This window comes from Pithys albifrons, chromosome 2 (assembly GCF_047495875.1).
Source record: "Pithys albifrons albifrons isolate INPA30051 chromosome 2, PitAlb_v1, whole genome shotgun sequence".
NCBI lineage: Eukaryota > Metazoa > Chordata > Aves > Passeriformes > Thamnophilidae > Pithys > Pithys albifrons.
Window position 1 is genome coordinate 39,123,828 of NC_092459.1, and position 23,201 is coordinate 39,147,028.

Here is a 23,201-nt window from a genome sequence, read left to right on the forward strand (position 1 = left end):
TCATACTTAAAATTGATTTAAAACTTACTTTGGTTTTCAGTATATTAGTAGTGGTTTACTTGCCCACTTTTCACAGAATAGAATTGTAGAATCATTAAGGTTGGAAAAGACCTCCTAGATCATTGAGTCCAACCTTTTACCAAACACCACCATGTCAACTAGATCACAGCACTAAGTGCCATGTCCAGTTATTTCTGGAACACCACCAGGGATGGTGACTACACCGCTTCCCTGGGCGGAATGCTTAACCACTCTTTCAATGAAATTCTTACTGATGTCTGACCTGAACCTGCCCAGCACAGCTTGAGGCTGTTTGCTCTTGTCCTGTCACTGATTGCCTGGGAGAAAGAGAGCGACCTCCACCTGGCTACAACCTCCTTTCAGGTAGTTGTATAGAACAATAAGGTCTCCCCTGAGCCTCCTCTTCTCAAGTCTGAACAATCTCAGCTCCCTCAACGGCTTCTCATAAGACTTGTGCTCCAGACCCTTCACCAGCTTCACTGCCCTTATCTGGACATGTTTCTGTGCCTCAGTGTCTTTCTTGCTGTGAGTGGCTCAGAACTGGACACAGTACTCAAGGTGTGGTCTCACCAGTGCTGAGTGCAGGGGGGCAATCCCTTCCCTGATCCTGCTGGCCACGCTATTTCTGATACAGACCAGGATGCCATTGGCCTTCTTGGCCCCATTGACAGATGCTGGCTTATGTTCAGTCGCTGTCAGTCAGCACCCCCAGGTCCTTTTCCACTGGTCAGCTTTCCAGCCACTCTGCCCCAGCCTCTAGTGTTGCTTGGGGTTGTTGTGACCAAGTGCAGGACCCACATTTCACCTTATTGAAACTCATACCATTGGCCTTGGCCCATCAAACTGTCCTGTCCAAGTTTGATTTGAAACACATCTTAAGAAAATTATTGAAACAATTTTCCCTCCACTAGGTAACAGGTATGGACCAGGACAATTACAAGATTTGTTACTCAAATAGAGAAAGAAACTAAATAAGTAATTGGAAAAGAGCTTCTGACCATTCTCAGTAGAATCAGTTGCATCATATTTAGTTCCCATTTGTAAACATGTCATATTATTTCTGTCCTGCCTGGCAGATGGAAGGGCTGTTACTGTGGCTCACGTCAGTTTGCACAGAATTTTCATGAATTAAATTGTATGATGGCTTTGAGCTACTAATGCGATACCATAAAGAAAAGGGCTGTTTTGAGTCTAAGATATTTCATGCAAGGTGGTTTATAAAACTAAGGAATTATTAATGCTAGTTTACGAGGTACTGCTGAAAAATCATGACTACTGTGAAGAGGTTGCCCATGCAGAAGAATAAATGAAATCAAACTGTGAGAGGTATAGAAAAGGCCAGCTAAGATGATCAGGAAGGCCTGTTTTATGTGAGGAGATTAGAAGAGCTTGGCTTGTTTCATCTAGCAAAATGAGGGCTGAGGAGGAATATGATTGCTTTCTGTAAATATATCAAGGGAGTAAATACTAGGGAAGGGGAGAGCAGGGAGACATCGTGCTGTTAAATCTAGAAGATAATGTTGGCACAGAAACAAAGGCATATAAACTGAGTAAATTAAGCTGGAAATTAGGAGATGGAGTCTCAAAATCAGCTGAGCATTCTTGTGATATTAGTTGGGAGCAATATTAATATTTTTTAATTTATCCTGAAGATGTTGTGATGAATTTGTATGCCATAGTAGAGGAATAGGCTGAAAATAAATAAAGGCTTTAAACTGCTAATAGAGCTTGTAAAAATAAAAAAGAAAAAAAAAGAAGTCCTATTTTTCTTCATTATTTTTGTTGTTTGTAATTATATTTTTTAGCCGCTGCTCCTGTGAGTTTTGGATTTCTACAGAACAACACTTGCTCTTTTTGGATTTGTCAGTATTATCAACAAAATGAAAAAAAGAGAACGTTTATCATACAGAATTGTTGGTTGTTGGTGTATACACTGTAGTAACTCTGAAGAGTTAGCAAAAATATAAAATAATCAAACTCCTGTAAAGACTATGTACCAATATTCTGTGATTTTTGCTGGAGTAAAGAGTACAGGAATGTGTGTGGAATAGGTAATTCCTCACAACATATTTGAAAAAAGGCAAGCTCCCATAATTGGCAAACACTGTTAACATTGATAAACCTTATCACATCCTCCCTTTGTGTTTCTACTGTCTGAAACGATATAAAAGGACGAGATGAAGAATTAAATCTCCAGTTTCCACTTCATCCCTGTATTTTTATTTGTCAAGTAGCACTGATTGCTACAGTTATCTTGACAGGAGTACCTGGTGAGATGTGAAGCTTTTAATTTGGGGAGTTTCTGTACCAGGTACAGTTAAAAAAAAATTAAAAATTTCTATAGCATCGACTGTTAATCAAGGGAAAGCAGCTATTGAAACTTCTGCAGAACCTTACCTGTGGTTGTTCCCCTGGTCCTGTGAAACTTTAAATATGTAGTCTTAATGTTTTGTTATTACATTTTTTTTCCATGATACACATAATTGTGTATGCAGTATATAATTGGTATGTACAGACAGGGTCACTGCAAGTATTTGTTTGGATGGGCAATTGAAAATATTTGTACTATTTAATGATATGGATTAATCTGGATGAGATTCTAGAAAATGTTTGCCTTCTTGGTTTTACTTTTGAGTATGTGCATATGGCATGTTTCACTTTCTTTTCTGAAAGTGACACATTTGTGCCATCACATGAGCAATCTGAGATTGTCATGTCTTTCCACTGTGCCTGTGAAGCTCACAGGTCTCCTCTGTGCCTTCAAGGAGGGTGTTCACTAGCACCAGCCAGCAGGAATGAACTAGAAAACTAAGCAGACATTGAGAAACACTAAGTGAGAAGGGAAATGAATTCTCATAGGGTAGGGGGAAAATAATAGGGCTGAAATATTTTGATATTGTTGGTCTTTTACTTTGCTCTAGACTTACTTTGAAGTAGCAGCAAGGATGCAAATAAATTTTTCATGCTCAAAGGAGAAAACAAAAGTAAGAATTACAGAAAGTGTTGTGAAAGCAGTGATCTGCCAGAAAAATTAATTTTATAAAATGAGTCAGTTATCCTTTCCTGTACCTATAAACATAAGAGTGCAGTCTGCACTTGTAATAAGTGTAATCTGTTCTATACATTGAAAAATTTTGACCCATCTGTTTTACTGTGACCAGGCCTCAGTGAAATGTCTTTCATGGCTCAGTTGGATGAGGGTTTGGTGTTTGATAGAGGGGAATTTCAAAGAAGATCTAAAATACACTTTTTGTGCTTATGGTTGTTATGCAACATATATGTCTGTTGCTTTGCTGTTGTTTGTGCGCATGATTTGTTAGTTCTTAGGTAAATGGGTGAGGTTTTGCAGAACTAACACCTTTAATACAGAAAGGGAGAGCTAGAACCAACAGAACTGGATTTCCTTCCCCTTAAAATTGTGTTGATTGCTGTTGTTGTCAGGTAAATATATTTTTGTCACTACAATTTCTCGTTTTGTTACTATCCCTTATCTATTTAGAGTCCATCTTTGCTACAATTTCAAAGTCAAGGTGCTGCTGGTTTGTAGTACTTAACGTAGCAGAGAACCTGGAGGACATGGGGTCAAGACCTGCCATGCTAGGTGCTGCTTAAGGATTTTGAATAACCATGTCCCTGTTCCACAGACCTCACATTGGGGGTCTTTTTGCTTTAAAGAGACTGAACTCCTTTTAGGGAAAGAGGAAATAGTGTCACCATGTAACTCTTCTCTGCTACAGCAGCTGGGCTAGTTGTTTAATACCTTGATTTATAACAGTGTTGTAATCTAAATAGGAAGCAGGTGGAGTTACAACTGGGTACGATACTTTGGATATTAATGGCTTGGCTTGGCAGTGGAATTCTAAAGCTGTATATACTTTTTCTGTCTTAATTATGCATTCATTAAAAGCTTTTATACCCAACAGAATAAAGTAAATATTGTTTGATCTCTGTAGTGTGCTCCCAGACTGTAGATTTGCACAGCAGGGTCTTCATAATCTGAATAAATTGTATTTCCCCAAGGAGTTTATCTTTCAAATAAGGTCATAAAGAAATGCATTCTTTCCCCTTAGTTCTCCTTGTGCTTTTTCTGCTATTTATAACACAGAGCAGAGGAATAGAGGTATATTGTAGTCTGCTGTGTACTTGGTTATGATTAACTCTAATTTATCAATCTGTTACATCCTTTTCTGGGGCTTGTGCAAGGCAATTGTTCTTTAAAGTACAAATGATAAAGATGGATTTGGAAGTAATTTAAACACAGTGTTTATATCTATTTTTCCCATTTGGCATTTTTTCATAGCTCTATACTAAAATATGGACAACATCACATCATTTATTTTAAGTTTTTAATACTGTCATCTTTCAGATTATGTTTGTTTGGAAAACAGGTTTTCTTTTGAGAGTTTTAAATGTCACCTCGTTGTTAAATTGGTTTGGCATCTAAAGGTTGATACCACAGAATCAGAAGACCAGTAGTGTGAAATGGTGGGTTCCCTTACCTCAGTGGAAGGATGTACACTAAGCAGGATGCATAGGATCAAAGGTAGTTCTTATTTTAGAAGTAGATACTGATAAATAATTTGACCAATTTACCAAATTGGTTCTAGTTTACTGTGATATTTCAGAACTATTTCAACTTCAGTTGGAAGTGCTGTATATCATTTTATATATATTTTCTTAGTCTGAAAGTGTTTCAGCAGTGTTACAAACATCATATTAAAAGAGATATGATCACTACCTTTCCCCAATTCTCTTCAGCCTTTAGTGACAGTTCTGCTTGTGTTCATACTTCATCCTTCAGTTCAAAAAATATAAGTGGCATATACTTAAAAGCTGATAAAAAGAGAGATTAAAAGTTTCAATAATTTACATAAACCTGTTTCATATTGCATGTTTTCAAAGAACATATACTGTAATACAGTACCAGAAGAAAGCTGCACACTACTTTAAAACTTTGTAGTTGCTCTTTTAACACAATATAATAAAATCTGTAGAAAACAGAAAGTGCCAGTACTCTTACTCATGACCACACCTAAATTTCCTGTTTAATAACCTATTTCATCGTTTATCAAAGTTTTTAATTCAACGAAGTGTTTAGTGTGAAAAATCTATTCAAGTCAGACTCTGTTGGCAGTGATTGCTTTGATCCTTCCTGTGGGAGTTTTTTAAAGCTAAAAGCTAAGGTGCGTTTTTCTTACAACTAACTTACATGCTGCATTTTAGCCTATTTCTGAATATCTTACTTTTTAGAAAGAGCGAAGTTATCTGGTCTGGCGTATACACTGAGTATCTCAGTGTGATATTTTTGCCCTCTAGTATCATCACAGAGACAGTAATGTACAGTACTGTGCAATCTTGATTTGAATATTGCTTTGACAATCTGATAATTACCATTTGTAAAAGATAAAGCACTATTTGCCTCTTTGTCTGTGAAATACAAGCCTGTAGATCAATTCTAACCCTACAAAACCAGAAATGAAATGTTTCTGATTCCAAGCCAGGACCAGTTTTAACAAAACATAATTGCAGTATTCATCAAGCAATAAACTGTAAGTCCAGCAGGTCACTAGCACGTCAAGTTAAATCAAGCATCAAAAATCGTCTGCAACTTAGCAATGAAAAGAAGTAAACAAATAACCCCCATAATACATAAATAAATACACATGCATAAATAAGCATCTGAAATAAGTTGTTACATATAGTATTGAAAATAAATAACAAGTGAGATTTATCCATCCATAAGTATACAGCATCTTCAACTGTAAGACAGCTTTCATAAACACAGCTTCAGCTGGTGTTGATTTGAGGGTGTAGGGGAGTTTGGATGATTGTGAAAAATACCCAAACCAAAAATGAAGTCAGTGTCATTCAGATTTCACTGAAAATGTGAAGATTTTTCAGAAGAAGGCTGCATTTGTGTGACTCATTAGTGTTTCTCCCTAATGAGGAAAGATTTCATTATGTTGTCTCCAGCACTGTGCTCCTGTGAAGCCCACTAAAAGCCACCTCTCCTTCTCCATTGACATTTAGTGGAGTAGGATCAGGCGTTTATTTTAGTTCCTCAGGTCAAACTGCTCGATTATTTATTTATTTTTATTCTCTCTGAATATAGCCATTGACTACAAAAGAGCTCAATAAATAACACACCAAGCTCTTCTAAATTTCTTTCTGGCATTTGGCATGCATTCGATCAATGAGTTCTTTGAAAAGAAGGTTTTCCAAGCCAGGGACAATGAACTGTGGTCATTGCTTGTCAAATACTGCAATGTTTACTTTGATTAGACTCCTGTGTGATGTTGCCACCACTGCATAGCCATCACAGAAGTGGTGTTGTAAGGTACCATCTGTGATCTGAAGATATTAAATCACTGAGCAAGTGTGCAGACCAGATACTTCTCATGTAAAATTCATTCTCTTTCTTTCTGCAACTGCAGATTTATCCCTACCTCCTCTATGTTAGTGTGAAGAGGAGATGACACTTGAATATCTGTAGCTTTTGGGATGATGACTGTTAGTGCTTGTTCTGACAACGTAAAGAACTTTTCTTTGTTCTTCCAAGAAAACATTGTGAAACTCCTATGCAGTGGTTTAAGTAGATAATGAAAAAGATTTATTTTAACCATATGACTCTGCTAGGGAAGGTGCACTGTTCAGACTGTGAGGTTATGTAACAAGCAGGAACCTCCACAGGAATTTGATTCCATTTCCTCCAGTGCTGACTCCTTTAAGGTAACAAAAATTCTTCCTCCACTCTCCATTGCATATGCATAAACAGCTCCACAGTCATTGGGACAGGCACCCAATTCACACGTTCAAGATGTAGTCCATAAAACATTCCAAAAAACCCCCTCTTCGCACTTTCCCATCTTCCCTGGTGCTCTGCTCTATCTGCCAGCCGTGCAGCTCATTTGACATTTACAAGATTTCTTGTCAGTTTCATTTGGTGCTGCCATTCCATCCAGCAGAGCAGTGAAAGTGAAATTGACTTAATTTAGTCTGTTTCTCTTCCTTGCTCTAGTCCCTATGTTAACTAACCAGCAAAGTGAAACTGACGAGACTTCTTGTCATTTCTACACTTGGGGCTGGTCAAGAAGAAGGCAGCTGATAGGGAGCAATGCAGCAAATTGAAAGATGAAAACCAGGATTGCAGAGGAGAGAGGTGTGAGCACACAGCAAGAACAGAGAAATCGGTTGAAACATGCTTATTTCCCAGATGCCCTGGGTACTTTTCTCTAATACAGGTGACTCCTTGGCCTCTACTCTGAAGGGAACAGTGTGGTCTAGAGCAGCAGTAGTTAGTTGTCCAGATACTAATTTACGAGGGATACCAACTTAAAAACATTAGCCCATAAATATAAGTCATCTGTTAGCAGGATGGATAAAGCTTCTTGCCTTGAGTTACTGTAGCTTTTGCCTCTTCAAATTTTCAGCTGCTAGGAGGGAGAGAAGGAGGAGGAGGCCAATATCCACTACAGGTTGATGTCAGTGGTTGGAGCTAAAAAAGGGTTAATTTGTTCCTTGAAGAAAAATTTATATGCAATAAGATGTATCTCAAAATCTCATATTTTGTGAGGTTTCGTGGAACTAAGAATTGTAATACACTGGCTCAATCAAAACATAAAATAATAAACAAACAAGTACTTTGTAACAAACAGTTGTAGTTGGGAAATACATTTTTTAACTTCACTTGTTAGTTCCTGTGAACTCTTGTCATACAGTGTAAATCATGGTGGTTTGTTATATTATGTACTAATCCATCCCTGTTTCTTACAGATGTTTTATGTACATATAACCTTAGAAGTCGCAATACAAATTAGTACTATCATATATATTAGCATATGCACTGGTAACATTTACACGAACATTTTGAATGAGGCTCTGCTAATTAATTTCAAGTTATATTGCCTTCCTTCTTCATAGCACCAAAAGACTAACCTTTTTTTCATTATCTGAGACCTGTGGGAGTTTTTATTCTCTGGTTTGTGTTTGTTTGTTTCTGAGACATATTTTGTATGCTTCATCCTTTTAGGAATTAAATAGTTTTAATTACTTGGACCTGTATAAGCTTGCGGACCTCTTCAATCTCACTTTGTTGGAAAATGCAGTCATTGGCTTCTTAGTGAAACATCTCTCTGAGCTACTGAAGAGTCATCCTGAAGAAGTTCTGGCACTCCCATACTGTCTTCTTCGAGAGGTTTTTAAAAGTGATAGACTCACTTCACTCAGTGAAGAGCAGATCTGGCAGGTAAGGAGACTGGTGAACAACCAGAATGTGTGATACTCTATAAACCATAGCAGTAATCTGTTGTTTTGAAACCCTGGAGCAATCTCGAGGGAGAATAAGCACTTGAGCAAAAACTGTGAATAACAACTGAGGGAAATTTCTAAATGAAATTCCAAAAACGTTGTGTTGTGTTAATGCAATTACTTTGTTTGAAAGAGAAATTTGTCATACTGCTTAACTTGTGCTACTTAAATATAGCCTGAGATTTTCTTCTAGATCCAATTTTGTTGGTGGAAAGAGATGGCTGATGCATGCAACTCAATTACCACTGCCTCTGGTGAGGCTAGTGCCACAAATCTGGTGGCAAACCTGCTTCTGCAGTCTGTCCCATTCACTTCTGACACATACAGCTGTGTAACTTCAAGAGTCATTTAAATTGTTTGGGCCACCACAGCTGACTTCTCCTGAAGCAAATTAGAGAATCATCACACAGGCAGCTCTGCTCAGAGATGAGTGGAGACTTCAGTTGAAGGTGTATGGCAAGTCACCGGAGGTGGTGATCACTTCCTTTAATAAAGCTGTATCTGGAAAAGGGCCACCTTGCTACCCACAGAATATTAACAAGGTAAAAGCCTTATTTTGTGACTTTTAGTGTGTGTGTTGGGCGGAAACCTAATACAAAACCCCCCATAATAGCCTGTTAAAAGAAACACAAAAACTAAACCAAAATCTGTCCTTGGAAATGTTCATATGTCTGTAAATATTGTATTTCACGATATAATGGAAGGAAATCTCTGTAATATTGGTTACCCAAAGACTCTTTTCTGTTTCATTTTGCTGTCATGTTTTATAGAGGAAATATTTCCGTGTATTTCCAGGTAGACTCTAACTTGCTTGAAAGAAACCTGTGCATTCTTTTTAGCAAGCAAGTTATTTTGGTCCAACTGAGAAGTCTGTGAGTCCGAAAACGGATTTTTATTTCAACTCCTGTTATTTATCTACTTATCTTTTGGATTATTCTAAGGAAATAATTACATTTATATGCCATTGTTTTCTCTAAGTGTAAAATGTGTGTTTATCTGTGGGACAGTTCATGTTTTGTAGATGAATAATGTCATGCAGAAACAAAATGTATGTTCTTAAAAAAGTAAAAATTTCAAGTTAAGCTCTTCAAACCACAAAACCAGTATGTAGATGTAGCTTAATGCTTCAGTCTGGCAATTTTTTTTCAAAACTTTGAGGCTTTAGATTATGTAGTGTTTTACAAAGATGATAATTTCTGCAAATATAAAGTTAAGACTTTTTTCTGTCCTAGTCCCTGGGGGATACCTGTACAACAGAACCTGCAGCACACTACACATGATGATGTGTTGTGCTTGGTTTAGGTTTTTCAGTCACAGTGTTCTGTAGTCCTAGTCCACATTGTCTTTATTAGAAATAAGTACAAGGTTTTGGAGTAGAGGTTTATGCATGAAGCGTGGCTGATTGGTTGATTGGGTCCTATCATTCTGGCTCTGTTCGGTCAGTGAGATCCCCTAGCTGCAGACTTGTGTACAGTTTTGCTAGAACAGTTGCTGCAAAAAGCCATGTGAGTATAACTTAATGCTAGCTCAGTAGTGAGCAACTCCATCCAGAGTAATATGCCCTCTGTAACCTGCTGTAATGACATTTGGGAAGTGAGAGTGTTTGTCTGGTGTCACTGTCCTGTCCGGCAGGAAAGACTCAGAAATAATTTTATTAATTGTGTGCACTCCAGTCAATGAACACTTCATGAGGCAAGTTTGACACCCTGTGTCTGTTGCAGGGTCATACTGGGGAGAGATACTTACAGGTAATATGTTACTTCCTAAGTGATGACAAACTCCACACTGTCCATTTAAGTGTTATCATAATTGCCTCTCTAAAGGTTACTAATGCTGTTCCGAAGAATTTTTTTAAACTAGTTTTCTGCTGCAGGCAAAACATGCATTCGTCTTTTTAATTCAGTCTGCGCAACCAGGAAGGAAATATATATTTATAAATATTCCAGGTCCCCAGAATGGATTAAAAGACACATATAAATATTTACCAATTTGGGCATTCAAAAGGCAATAATAAACTGGTTTTTTTGCTTTATCTTAGTAAATAAGTAATTCCCTCATAGTCAGCCCAATAGAAGAAAATCAAATCAAACCAGCTATATTGCCTCAAGTGTAGTTAAGTTCATAATTTTTGCTAAGGTTATAGTGGGAATGCAATATACCACGGAAGAATCTAATATTCAGCCCAGGGTGAAGATTGGGTATGCCAGAGGATTAGTGTCAGGGTGCTTTATAGAAGTGAAACTTGATGGACAGGCTGGAGACAGATCTACAGAATCTCATTAAATTGCTGAATTGTTCATTACCGAGCACTCTCACTGTAATAAAGTGCTCATTGACTTTGACAAATCCCCATCCCATGTCTTAAGGAAGAACAGCAAAGCAAGAGGTGTTGGGGAAGCTGGAGGAAATTGGCACAAAGTGGGGCAGATAATAGAAAAGCTTATGGGGGATGCTACCATTTGATTTGTCTTACCTGTGACTAGTGTGGCCTCTTGCACACACATGCTTGCATGTTATGGTGATATGAATTCAGCATGTCCCCAAGGCACCTTTGCTAGTAGGGCTCCCACGAAGCCCTAAGCACAGATTAAAGCTTCCTTCAGAGAACTTCTGGAAAGGTGCCACTGTCTGCAGAGCACAGTTATTTACACTAGTTTGAATTCCCAATGTCCACTGGGTGATTTGATCATAATGCACATAAAGATTAAGGCAGTTATTTTAATGCAGCAAAATGTGTACACAGAGTGATGCTTGAATGTGATTTAAACTGAAGTGACTGCAGCTCTTACCTGTCACATTCTGGATTTTTGTTAGACTGCCAGTTCACAATTGGCTGATTTTATTGAATATGGTGAAATATAACTGTGAACAAATCAAGTTTGAGACAGTTAAACAGTAATATTAATGACAGTGTGTTAGTATATGAGTTACTACAGTAAATTCTGTTGATTTTTTTTGACTCTTTGGCTTCATATAAACATCATATTTTAAGTGGAGAAAATAGACAAGGACTATAATGATGCATTTCTTAAAAAAAATAAACACCAAAAAGCCCACCAGAAAGCCTGCACAAGCTGTGAAATTGGAGTGATTTCCTAGCCTCCATCATTAGGGTGTTTTTAGGTAACCTAAGCCAGTAATAATGGTTATTAGTTGACATAAGATTTGTTTTCATATTGAGTTTTTATGTTTTGCTAGCATGTGAGATTATGAAATATTATTTTGTTTATAGGAAATTTATTATTTTTCAGCTGCATTAAAAATGTGTAAACTTAAAACAGGGGCATCACAGAAAGGATTAAATTAAAAAAAAAAAAAAAAAAGAGAAAACCAAAGAAGAATCCTGAAGAAACTGGAGGGAAGGAGCTGATTTTTTAGTATTTTTCTTGTTCACCCTGACCTGTGCAGCACACTTTTTTTCCCTACAGCAAGCGGTCATGACAGGGACATAAATGTCTAGTTTATCGTGAAGCGAATAGTGGGTCTTTTCATAATTGACCATTACAGGAAAGGCTCACTGGCTCTACTTTAAGGAAGCAGGTGAATTCTTTCTCTTGGTAATTGAAAAAGTAAGCAACAGTGTAAGATGGAACATGTCGGCGAAATATAGCAGTAGAGACCTTGTTGTTGGAACCTTAGCAAATACAAAGTAAGCTGAAGATTTAAGTAAAAGACTAATGTTAGCCTTAGCTATAGTGCAGTTATGCATCATGTTTGTTATTAGAACCTTCAGTGTCACAAGACTTAAATATTCATATTTCAAAGATTATGCAAATAGTTATAGATAAAAATATCTACTGTCTCCCCACAGAACGTTGGTGAAGTGTTAATTGTATTAAACACTGCCCTGGATCCAACGTGAATTCTTGAATCACATTGGCAAAAAAGTCTTAATGTGAGATCAGTGTAGATTAGTTTCTTCCATCTCTGCTACTGGTTAAGTAGGTGCTTAAAGGATATATATATATTTTTAAACAGCTAACATTAAAAGAAGATCAGTTTTAGTATTTGTCAATATTTATGCTGAAGCTGAGGTTAGAAGTTTGCTCTTGCTTTTGGCTTTTGTTTTTACTTTGCAATACAACTTGGTTTCTTAGTAATCAACTGATAAGCAAGGAATCTAGGAAAAATTGGTAGATGAAACCACGTGAGTGGTTTATTCAGCTAGAAAGCATGTAACTGTGTTGTGTCTTTTCCAGGGCTAGTCTCCTAAGACATGCCTGTTAACGTCCTTGTGTATAAATTCTAAAGTTGTGTTCGTGAATTACATATTCCATGTATGAAGGTGCAGCACTAGTTATTCCTTTGATTACTTCAGATGTGATGTGCAAAAACAGTGTTTGGTCTCTATATGAATGAATAAATAGAAAAATAAATGACAGAAAGGCTACACTGTTGCAGGTCAATATGAGTTTTTAACATCTCTTTTATAAAAATAATAATACAAGTATAATTTTCTTGTTGCAGTCTTGTTTATCCTCTTCTAAGGGAGAGTAAAGTGCCCTATTTTCAGCTGCCTTTTCTCATGCTTGAGTTCCATTTTGAATTATCTGGTGGCATTTGTGGAGGGCCAAAAGTATTCTTCAGCAGAAACCCCACAGAGTTCAGTGCTGTAGGATATTTTGCAGCATACTTATGGTGCCAGGCTGTTATGATGGAACAGTCCTCTGCTGAGGACAGGCCCAAAGACATATTCCATTCATCTCCAGTGATGCACTCACTTACCTATGCAGAACAGCAGTTTCTGAAGTGGGTTATTATGTTCAGTACAAGCTTGCCATTCCTTCAGTGCAGTACTTGATTTTTTTTCTGTCAATCTTTTGGTATTGCAGAGCAATTTTTAATATGGAGAGAGCAAAAATCATTTTTCTCAGGGATATATGTATGTTTTGATGAATTGTGACCTAATTGCCTTGCTAAACATGAACTTAGTTTTTACTGCTAAACAAGTAACGACATAAAATAGTAAGTGAAGGAAAGCATCTCAGTAATCAATGTTATGTTTAAGCAGTACATTAGCCTTTCACTGTTCAAGAAATAAGCTTAAGTGGTCTCTTGGGCAATAAGTGAAATAGTGTCTGGTCTACTGCTTGCTCCTAGTGAGTATTTACCCTAAGCAGAAAACCACCACACTAAAATGAGACTGTCAGCCTCTCATCAAGTGAGGCGTAGGAGAGAAAAAAGGAGTTCGATGCATAGCAAGGCTGAGGTGAATTGGTGAGGCTAAATGGGAAAATGAACATGGTGCCCATGACTATTTTCCGATGCTTTCACCTCTTTTTTGTAACCTTTTCATGAGTAGTCTACATAAAAGCACCTGTGAATCTCAGTATCCACTGTTGCACTGTGTGTACCATGACTAGCTGCAAGCAAGATCACATAATTACCCTCATAGTATGAAAACATAACCTATGATAGGATGTGCATTTCATTTTCCTAAGGCTAATCCTCACAAACATAAGTATCTCTCCTGATTCCTTACAGGATCTCCAGACTGTGTGGAATTAATACTGCATGTGCAATATTTTTTGTAGAACCAATATCCATTTTATATAGGCCAAGTTGGCAGTTGTGACCCAAGGTCTGCAAGGAAGTCAGTGTCCACTGGAACTGCAGACTAGACAGAGTTCATGCAGGATGCAGTGGATCAAGCAGTAGATGTCAGCAGTGGAACCTCACACTGTCCTACTGATGTGCTCAGGTCACACACTATTTTCCTGATATCATTTCTGCATCATTTGTAGTAGTCTTAAAGGGAAAATGAATGCTGCCCTTGTTGGTACTGTCCCCTTATTTTATAAAATACCTTCCCCCTTTGTCAGCCTTACCTTAATTCTAATGGGCTCTTAATCTTGTTCTTTACAGTAAAGTTTTGTGAACCTTATGTATGCTTTTGTTCTGAGCTTTTAAAAGTTTCTGCTTCCTATTTTTCAAATGTTAGCTAATATTGTAATTGTTATTTATCAAGTATAGCAGTACAGAAAGGAGTTTTCTATATTATAATGGTTAATGTTAGGAATAACTGTGTGTTCTTCTAATTTTCTTTTTGATACATGTTGGTTCCAATCAGAAAACTTGGTTATTTTCCTGCTACTGCTGTGAGCAATAGAGAATTACTGAATAGCATTACTTTTGTCTCACTGTCCTACAATAATATTGCCTCACCTTATTTATCCCAGATTACATTCAGAAGTGTGCAGAGCATCGCACCAGTATTAAGGAAGGCTGCTGTACCCACAGCTCTTGAATTTAGGTCACTTCTTCAGCTAAGCAGTGCATATGCATTTTGATTTAGAAAGCCAAAGAAGGGCACCAAGGTGTGTACACACAGCAAGACTTCTTCTGTGTTATTACATTCTATGTTTGAGTATGTCTGTTATGGTGAGGTTTGTGTTGACTGTTACACTCTTTGTGGCTCTGAATTATTGGAGATTATCTGAAGTAGAACTGTATTAATATACAGGTATATGGTTACAACAAAAAAGTTGCTGAGGCTAGTATGAAAACCAGGTGTGGCTGGAAATACAAATTACTTTAATTTTTAAGGTAAGAGAAATAACACAAAGTCTACAACCCACAGATACCATGGGTGATTAAATGAGGCAGTCTGTTGTTCCTATCTTAGATGATGTCTTCCATTCTAAGATATAAATGTTAGTAATCTCTACTCTTTCAAAATCCCAGTAAAGCTGTTTAACACTGTTTCCAGTGGATTTCAGCTTGTGGAAAATGATAGAAAATTAGAAGCTCTTTTGAGAGTTGCCAGCTGCACGTTTCAACTTGATTTCCTTTGGGATCTTGTAGAAGCATCACTTCTATCTGTAAAATTCTATCCATAACTACAAAGCCAAAGAAGATGGAGAAAGAAAGTTGGATTCTAGGTTTTCTGAAACCATATAAATTGTCATTAATATGTTAAGGTATCTAGAATCTAATTTTGGGGTAAAGCACATAAAGTAAATGTGACAAGTTAGATGTAGTAAAGTTGCACTCATATGTCTAGACCTGCTAATAAGCATGTTAGTTCAGCGTGACTGCTGAGATCTCATTAGCTGCTTGTTCTGTGCTATCACTCCTGCTCCAGGACCAGGACAGGAGTGGCTCCAGGATGTTGCGGAGGAAACAAGATAGGAAAGCAGCGGCACTCCTGCATGTCCTTGCTTACTCCAGCTGGACCACCCTTGGTAGCTTCCAGATGTGCAAGTGAGCTGCATAGCTGGGGGTTTCATTGCCTTGTGATAAAGGGTTCCTTATACTCCTTTGATCGCCCTGTACTCCCTCATGCCAGAGTGAAATGGAAGAACTTTTGACAAATATATATGTAAAAAAGATCTTCAGAAGCCTTAATGTGAAGTGGCTTCCAAGCTAGAGGTCTGTGTGGGATAGTAATGACAGATCGAAAGATCACAGTCTGAAGTGAAAATCTGTGCTGTAAAGCTTTCAAAGTGCTCCTTTGGGGTGGAGCCTGTTTTAATGTTTGTGTGAAACTGTATAGGTGTGAATTTTATGAGGTTCAGCTTTTAGCAGTTGCAAGTGTTTCAGTTTGTTTCAGATATTATTTAGAGAGTTTGAATAATAAATTTGTGTTTGTTTTAATCTTGTAGTGGGGAAGTTTTGACATTCCTAATTGATTAGATACATGTGGGATCTTAAATGCGTTTCCAAATGTGGTTCTAAGTGTTTAACTTATTTTTTAGAAGAAATAGCTTTCTTAGAACAATAAGTTGATTTTGAAAAATTAACTCATCGCTTAAAAATGAGACCTGCATTAATCTAAAGCCCATCACGTGAGGATTAAATCAAAGTCAATAACATTGATTGTGAGAGTGGGAGTTGTTCAGCCCAGAGAAGAAAAGGCTTTAGGAAGACCTTACAGCAGCCTTTCAGTCCCTAAAGGAGCCTAGAAGAGACCTGGAAAGAGACTTCTTACAAGGACATGTACTGATGGGATAGGGGGCAATGGCTTTAAACTGAGAGTTGGTTTCAATTAGCTATTAGGAAGAAATTCTTTACTATGAGGGTAGTGAAGCACTGAAACAGTTTGCCCAGAGAAGTTGCAGATGTCCCATCCCTGGAGGTGTTCAAGGCCAAGTTGGATGAGGCTTTGAGCAACCTGGTATAATGGACTGTGCTCACAGCAGGGGAGGTGGAACTAGATGACCTTTAAGGTCACTTCCTACCCAAACCATTCTGTGATTTCAGTTGGAAAATTTGACCTCAGTGGTTTTGTAGTAACACAGTGTGTTAAGAGCATGCGTATTTATAAACCAGCTAAGGAGATCGTATACTCTGAAGTACGTTTTTGTGTGTGGCCAAAGATATTAATAACATACAAGTCCTGTATAGCTGTTGTAAGGATTATTATAGAAAATGATACCTTTTTATGTGATTTGTTGGATTTGCCTATTAAATCCCTAGAATATTATACCCTAACAATAGGGAAGAAAGGAATAGGAATCTTTTTGCATTGAGGAACCATTTAGGCTAATTTTCACAGAGCTGAATTGCATTTTTATAGAATTTTGTCAATTTTGTGCCTATTTTATTTTCTAACAATTTTTACTTGTGAAAGCCGTCTCCATAGTGAACCACCACACTTCTAAAATATATTTCAGAAGTAAAAACAGCAAGAGAGGAATAGCAATAAAAACAACGTGTATCAGATGGTGAAAATTTGTCATTTCCACTTATAATTATGTATCAGCAACTTATTTTAATGCTAAATGTGGCTATGTAAAGTTTTGATGCCTTTGATGTCAGCCTGAATTTTCCTCCAAAATTAAAAAAAAATCCCCAATTCTAGATTTCAAAATTGTGGCTCCTGGGAGGGAGATCCTTTTCTGCCTCCCATGTGCTCTGTCCTTACCCTGTTTCAGAAAAGATAAATGCTATTATAAACCTCGATTTCCTTAAACTGAAATAAAATCACAGTCAAGAGCCCTAGTTAGACAGATGTGATTATGAAGAGATACACTTCTGTTCTATGCAGCTTCAGAAAAACTTATCATACATAAAGGACCTAGCAGTGTTGGTTCTACCACCACAACAAATGATGGAGGGTCCAAACTTAGACATTTTGTGATGAGTTAGAAAATGGATGGCAAGAAGTTTTTACCTCAGAGTTTCTTGCCATTTGATCTTATTATTAAAGAGAGACAAGTTTTAGTGATTTATGAAACTACATTTTAGGAATGTTTATGATGAGGAGGCTTCCTCGTAATTTTTAACTGTCCATGGCTGGAGCTGTTTCAAAGGAAAAAAAGTGAGATTGTGTCTCTGGAAAAAACAAGATTCCATTTCTGGGTACCATATTCTGAGTTTGTTTTTATTGCTTTGCTCTGCTCTGGCTATATTTGCTTTGCTTTGTCACCCTCCCCACTCCTTTTTGATGATCTCATTAAAACAAAATTTACCTTGATTGCAGGAGTAAGTAGAGCCTTTTTAGTGTGATCAATCCCAGCTCACTTATTTTATTTTTGTACACTCCCAGCTTTGACAGTCATTGCAGTGCACAGAAAATACAGTGGTTGTGAGTAGTGGGGTAGCTGCAAAGTCTATTGCAATAGGAGCTCCACACAAACTCATACAGGTTTTAAACACACACTTGTAAGGATGGAGTGCTGTTGCCAGGGGTTACACTGGGCCTTGCTTGCATCTTCTATTGTAGTGAAAGAATGAGTTGGATGCAAGAAGTGCATTTATAGATCTGCCTTTGTAGAGAAGTTCCAAATGACTGTAGAGGACCTTCCTCCATGTTTTGAGGACCTGATCACACAAGAGAGGACTTCTCTTGAAGCATGTTATGGAATAGTTTTGTCTTTGCTACTCCAAGGTTAAGAAAAAAATGCACTGTTGTATTGAAATGTACTTTTCATCTGGAAAAAAAGTCTCAAGTACTTTTTTTGGAACCATTTTATCCTCAGTTTCAGATATCTGCATCTCACCAGACTTCACTCTATGGCATGGAGCACCATAGCTCCACAGATGTTTTGTAGTGGCGTAAAGAGACTCAGCTGGACAGCTTGAAGGAACAGAAGATTTTGATTAAGTCACTTAATTTTTCTCTCTCTTAGTTCCTGGTTTGGGAAGGTAGTTGAAATGTACGCTTCTCTCAGAGAAGCTTGAGTTTTACTGCTTATAAATTGCTTTGATATCCTTGGAAGGAAAATGCTGTATAATTTTGAAGTTCAGATTCCCCAGAAGGTGTAAAATGGCAAACTTCCATGAGCTGTGATAATTTACAACAGCTGAGAGTTTACCTTCTGTCTGTACCTTACTTCACTTTGAGCTCCAATAGATGAGAAGTTCAGTTTTTCTATTATAACAACTCTTCCTTACCATATATAATGTCATGTATTCATGTAGTTCAGCTCGCCTTTTGTAAAGCTGATTTTTGATCGTAGTTATTTTATTGTTAGTCTAAGAAGCTGGAATATCTTCATTGAGTTTAATGAATGTCTTCCTGGTAGACTTCTTCCTAGTCTCATTGCCAGTAAATAAAAGAAATGGAGGAAGTGTGTAAAAGAAGTGGATACAATTCTGAAAAGCATACATTCTATTTTGAACTGTTATTATAAACCTGACAGGTTTTTATGTGTTTCATAGGAAACACATACATAAAAAATGGAACTAACACTGTCTCTCTCAAAAAACCTTTTTGATAAAATACTGTCCCTTTTGAGAAGACCATTATAATTTTATAGCACCAGGGAAGAAGGAAGCTTGCAGTAAATCACTGGACTGAGAATGAAGGGGCTGTACTGTACTTGCCTGGTGGACAGTGTCTTTGGATGAAGAATTCCTCTCTTCCTCACAAGGGTGTTGTATGGAAGCATTTATTAAAAATTTCAGAAATGTAAATACAGATGTTGAAATTGTTACTAGTGAAGCTGTTTAATTATGACTAAGAGATCTGCCAAAGATGCGTAGGCAGTGTATCCTCCTTTCACCTATTGAAAGACTGTACAGGACAATATTTTTGTCTGGCAAGCCTGTGAGGAAATTGTGCAACTGGTGATGGATGCTTTACAGCTGAAATGCTTTAAGAAGACAGATCTTACTGGCACTTGAAAAAAATTGAGAAGTATTTTTACTACATTGTGATTGATTCACTTTAATGCCATTAATTTTTATAAATGTTTTTTCTTAATACAGCTGCATTATGTACCTCTGCTTTAATCACAGTATAATATCATGAAATACACCACTTTTGGTGCTAGAGATTTCAACCAATAATTCTGCTTGCTGCAGTGTTTTTCAGCTGAAAGATCAAGATCAAAATCAAATTTCTGTCTCTTGCAAAGTGGCTTACAGACTATAGGGCTCATGTTCTGAAAGTTGCAGGTTCTTCACATCACTTAGATCCCAAACCAGCAAACTCCAACCAAGAGGTTTCTTACTTAGCAGACCAAGAGCTTTCTGGTACTCTAGACAAATCCACTGCAGCTTTTGCAGAGACTGATCAGAGGTCAGGAGGACATACACTAACAAATGCTTTCACCTCCAGATATAATGAAACTGCATCTTCTCTAATCTTCCTTTGGGGCCTTGTGTTTGCTGAAGTCATAACTCATTTATATTTGGCTTACCTCTTTATTGCCTGAGCCACTGATGAAGTGAGGATCTAGAACTGGTGTGGGGTTGGCTAGGTAGCAGCTGGGGACAAATAACAGAATGACAGGATTTTTGTATATGTGCTGTGATCCCATGTGGTGGGAAATCTGAATGTGAGACATTGCTATTTATGTACAGAAACATGATTGCTTCTGAGTCTTCTTTCTGCTCAATCTAACAAAGCACATGCTGGCAGCTTCCCAAACTGTTGCTTCCCTTCTTCACTGGTGTGTTAGGAATGTTTTGGGTTCATTCCAAAGAGTTCACTAAGTATATATATACACATAGAGATATATATTTCATACAAGTGTTTTTATACTTGGAAAATGTTAAATATTTTAAATGGGAGGAAAGGTGAAACTCAGCAGTCAACTGAGTGGAAGCACTAGGAAGGAAGTACTTGCCAAATTACTGGCAAACTGGGCAAATGTGGTCATGCTTCTTTTACCTAGGACTAGGAGGTAATAAATCTTAATTGGGCTAGTTTGTAGCCTTCATGCTCTCTGATAGTAGTAAGTCTTTTCTCACTATAAAAATAAAAAGGACCAGAGAGCCTTTCAACCTACTTACATTAACTACAGTAGACTTCAATAATTGTAAATGGCATCCTCTGTGTCAGCAAGGATGTGCAAGTCTGCTCACAGCTTCTTCCACTTAGGGCACTTGTGTGTCTTCCACTTAGGTGAATGTTCTGCTTAATGCCCCCAAGCTTTTAAGGAACTAGAACTTCTATTCTGTAGTGTGAAAAGAGATGCACAATGTAACATTATTTTAAGAGGCTTTGGTATTTCGATCAAACTTCTCTATCCACTCCCCCTTCAGGCAAATCTTAATCTTGGCTTCTAAACTGCTTTTTTGTTTTGGCATGCTGACCTGAACATTGGTGTGCATTTTGTCATGCTTGACAAACTAGAGAACATCTGACGTTGACCAAGATCACAGAAGATTTACCACTCACCACTTAAATATTTGCTTCTTTCAGAGGTACAATTCAATTTGATTCTTTTATTTACCTCGCCCTCCGTACATCAGCATTGTGAGGATGGGAAGCCACGTGGCTGGAGCAGTGTGAGTCTGGGAGAGAAAGTGAACTAGCTGAGGAGGTGCAGGAAACTTGACTCTTTCATTCTTTCCAAATTTTGCCTAAGCACCCTGTAATATTTTTTCCTCCCCCGTGGGAAACACTCTGCATCTGTACTGATAAGTAAGGTAAGAAACACCTAGTGGGATTGATTAATTTTCCATCCTTTGGAATGTGGGAATGAACAACTCAACCCACCAGAAAACTAAATATTGATGCTGTCAGTGGCATGATAATTGGTCTCTGCTTTCATCTCCAAACAAAACCTTGCTTGGATTCTGTTATTCATTCAAAGAGGGAAAGGGTTATTAATGCATTGTTCTTTAATTTTTTTCCCTTTTGTGTGTGTAAGAGAGAGAACAGGAGAGCAATAATGCAATAAATATATTGGCTAAGATAAAACATTTGCAAGAGATCTTTGCCCATTTTTTTAATCTTCTTTTATCATGAAGAATGTGAGCTGTGATAAATTGTTCTGCTAATCAAACAGCACTGAAAGGTTAGGTCATTGGAAGTCTTTAGTCATTTTGTGCTTTTCAAGAGTGAATTTGTTAAAATTATGCTGAATACCCACTTAAAGCCTGGGCTGAAAACCCTACCTGTGTTTTATAACTCTGCACTGTCAGAACCCATAATAAGTCAAACATTCTTTCAGAGGTACTCATAAGGGAGAAAAAACCCTGTAAATTTAAGAGTAATTTCAAATTGTAAATGAAAAAGAGAGGCACGACTGTTCATTTGCACCAATCATGCCTTCCTTTCATCTGCTCTGATTAGGCCTGGTGCAGTTTCATCAAACTACTCCATCACTGAGCTGTCACTCCAGTCGTCTGTTGATTGAAAACAATCAGGGCTCTGATGGCACAATTATTCTGACCCTTTAACTAGAGGCTGCTGTGATAATGAAAGGTTGATTATGATAGTTTGTGCCTCTTTCAGTTTGCCAAGAAGGTTAATTTGGGCATCAGACGGATGTTTAATGGGCGCTTGCTGGCTACACTGAGGTAAATGAGAACGTGCAGTCTTCGATATTGCACGGATATAGTTTGGCTGTCAATCATTGTCATTTTGAGTTTGTGCCTCACACTCTGGAAATCACATTTTATTTTTTCCTTGGGATTTAATTTATTCTGTGCCCTGAGGAAGTTCTTTCACTCTGTGACCTTCACAGTAGCTTTCTCTGTCTTTTTTCCCTTCCCTCACATGGAGCCCAAAGGCATAATACATCTAGAGGAACATTTTTCTTTCATTTCTCACATTAAAAAAAAAAAAAGGAAATTTGAAAATCCCTGTTTATCAGCTCACCCTGAACAGAGCAAATGTTTTAATTCTAATTGTAAAATCAGAATGTGCAAATGAAAGCATTCCTGCTTGCTAAGGCAGCACCACACTGGGGGCTGCTTACGTAGACACACATTTGTAAAACTGACAAACAGGTAATTTTAAAATGTCTCTGTGTAAAGAGGGTGGGGGATGGCACAGCTTTATTTTCACAGGCTACATGCACATGCCTCAGCTCAGTGCCTTGTAGATGTGGTCTCAGTCACTGTACAACAACTTTTTGAGTTGGAGTCTCTCTTCAGGGTTCAGGGGCAAAAGGCATTTCATTGTTGATTCAGAGATTATTAATATTTACTGTGTTCAGATTGAGAGAATCATATGCATAATTTTGTAGTTGTTTGGCTCAAGGTGTAAAAGAAATGCAAATACCTCATAATTTTGATTGTTCCACATGCAGCTCATTACAGTCTTATTTTCATGCACATTTTAAATTCAAAATAAAAAGAAGAAAAAGATTTCTATCTTTAAGGTTTTCCTGCATCTAGGCTTAAGACATTCATTTTTCATGCTGACCACAACTGAAAGATAGTACCTGATTGAAAAAAATCCCAGAGGGAGTCAGAAGGCTGGGCTGCCTTCTGAAAACATTTGTGTATTTAGAAACTTCTAAAAACATTCATGTGTAACTCATGGTTTTGAAAAATTGTGTGGGTATTTTGTTTTGTGGTGTTTTTTTTCCTTTCAGCAACAGTTCTTATATTTTTCTTCTTAAATGAGTGATACGGACCAATTTAGTTCACTCTACTTAAATAAAATGTTTAAATGAATATCCTAACCCCCCTGGGTTTTGTCCTTTGTAGTTTTTAGAGAGAGAGGCAGAGTTAAGACCCTTTAGAGA

The 23,201-nt window shown here is 37.5% G+C and overlaps 1 protein-coding gene across 2 annotated transcripts in view; it reads left to right on the plus strand.

Annotated features, from left to right (window-relative positions):
- Positions 1-23,201, plus strand: part of KLHL32 (kelch like family member 32) — a 117,122-nt gene that overhangs the window by 69,474 nt on the left and 24,447 nt on the right. For both annotated transcript variants that reach the window (XM_071547858.1, XM_071547859.1), the window contains exon 7: positions 8,051-8,266. In XM_071547858.1, the coding sequence (XP_071403959.1) occupies positions 8,051-8,266 (216 nt within the window). The remainder of the gene's footprint in view (positions 1-8,050; positions 8,267-23,201) is intronic.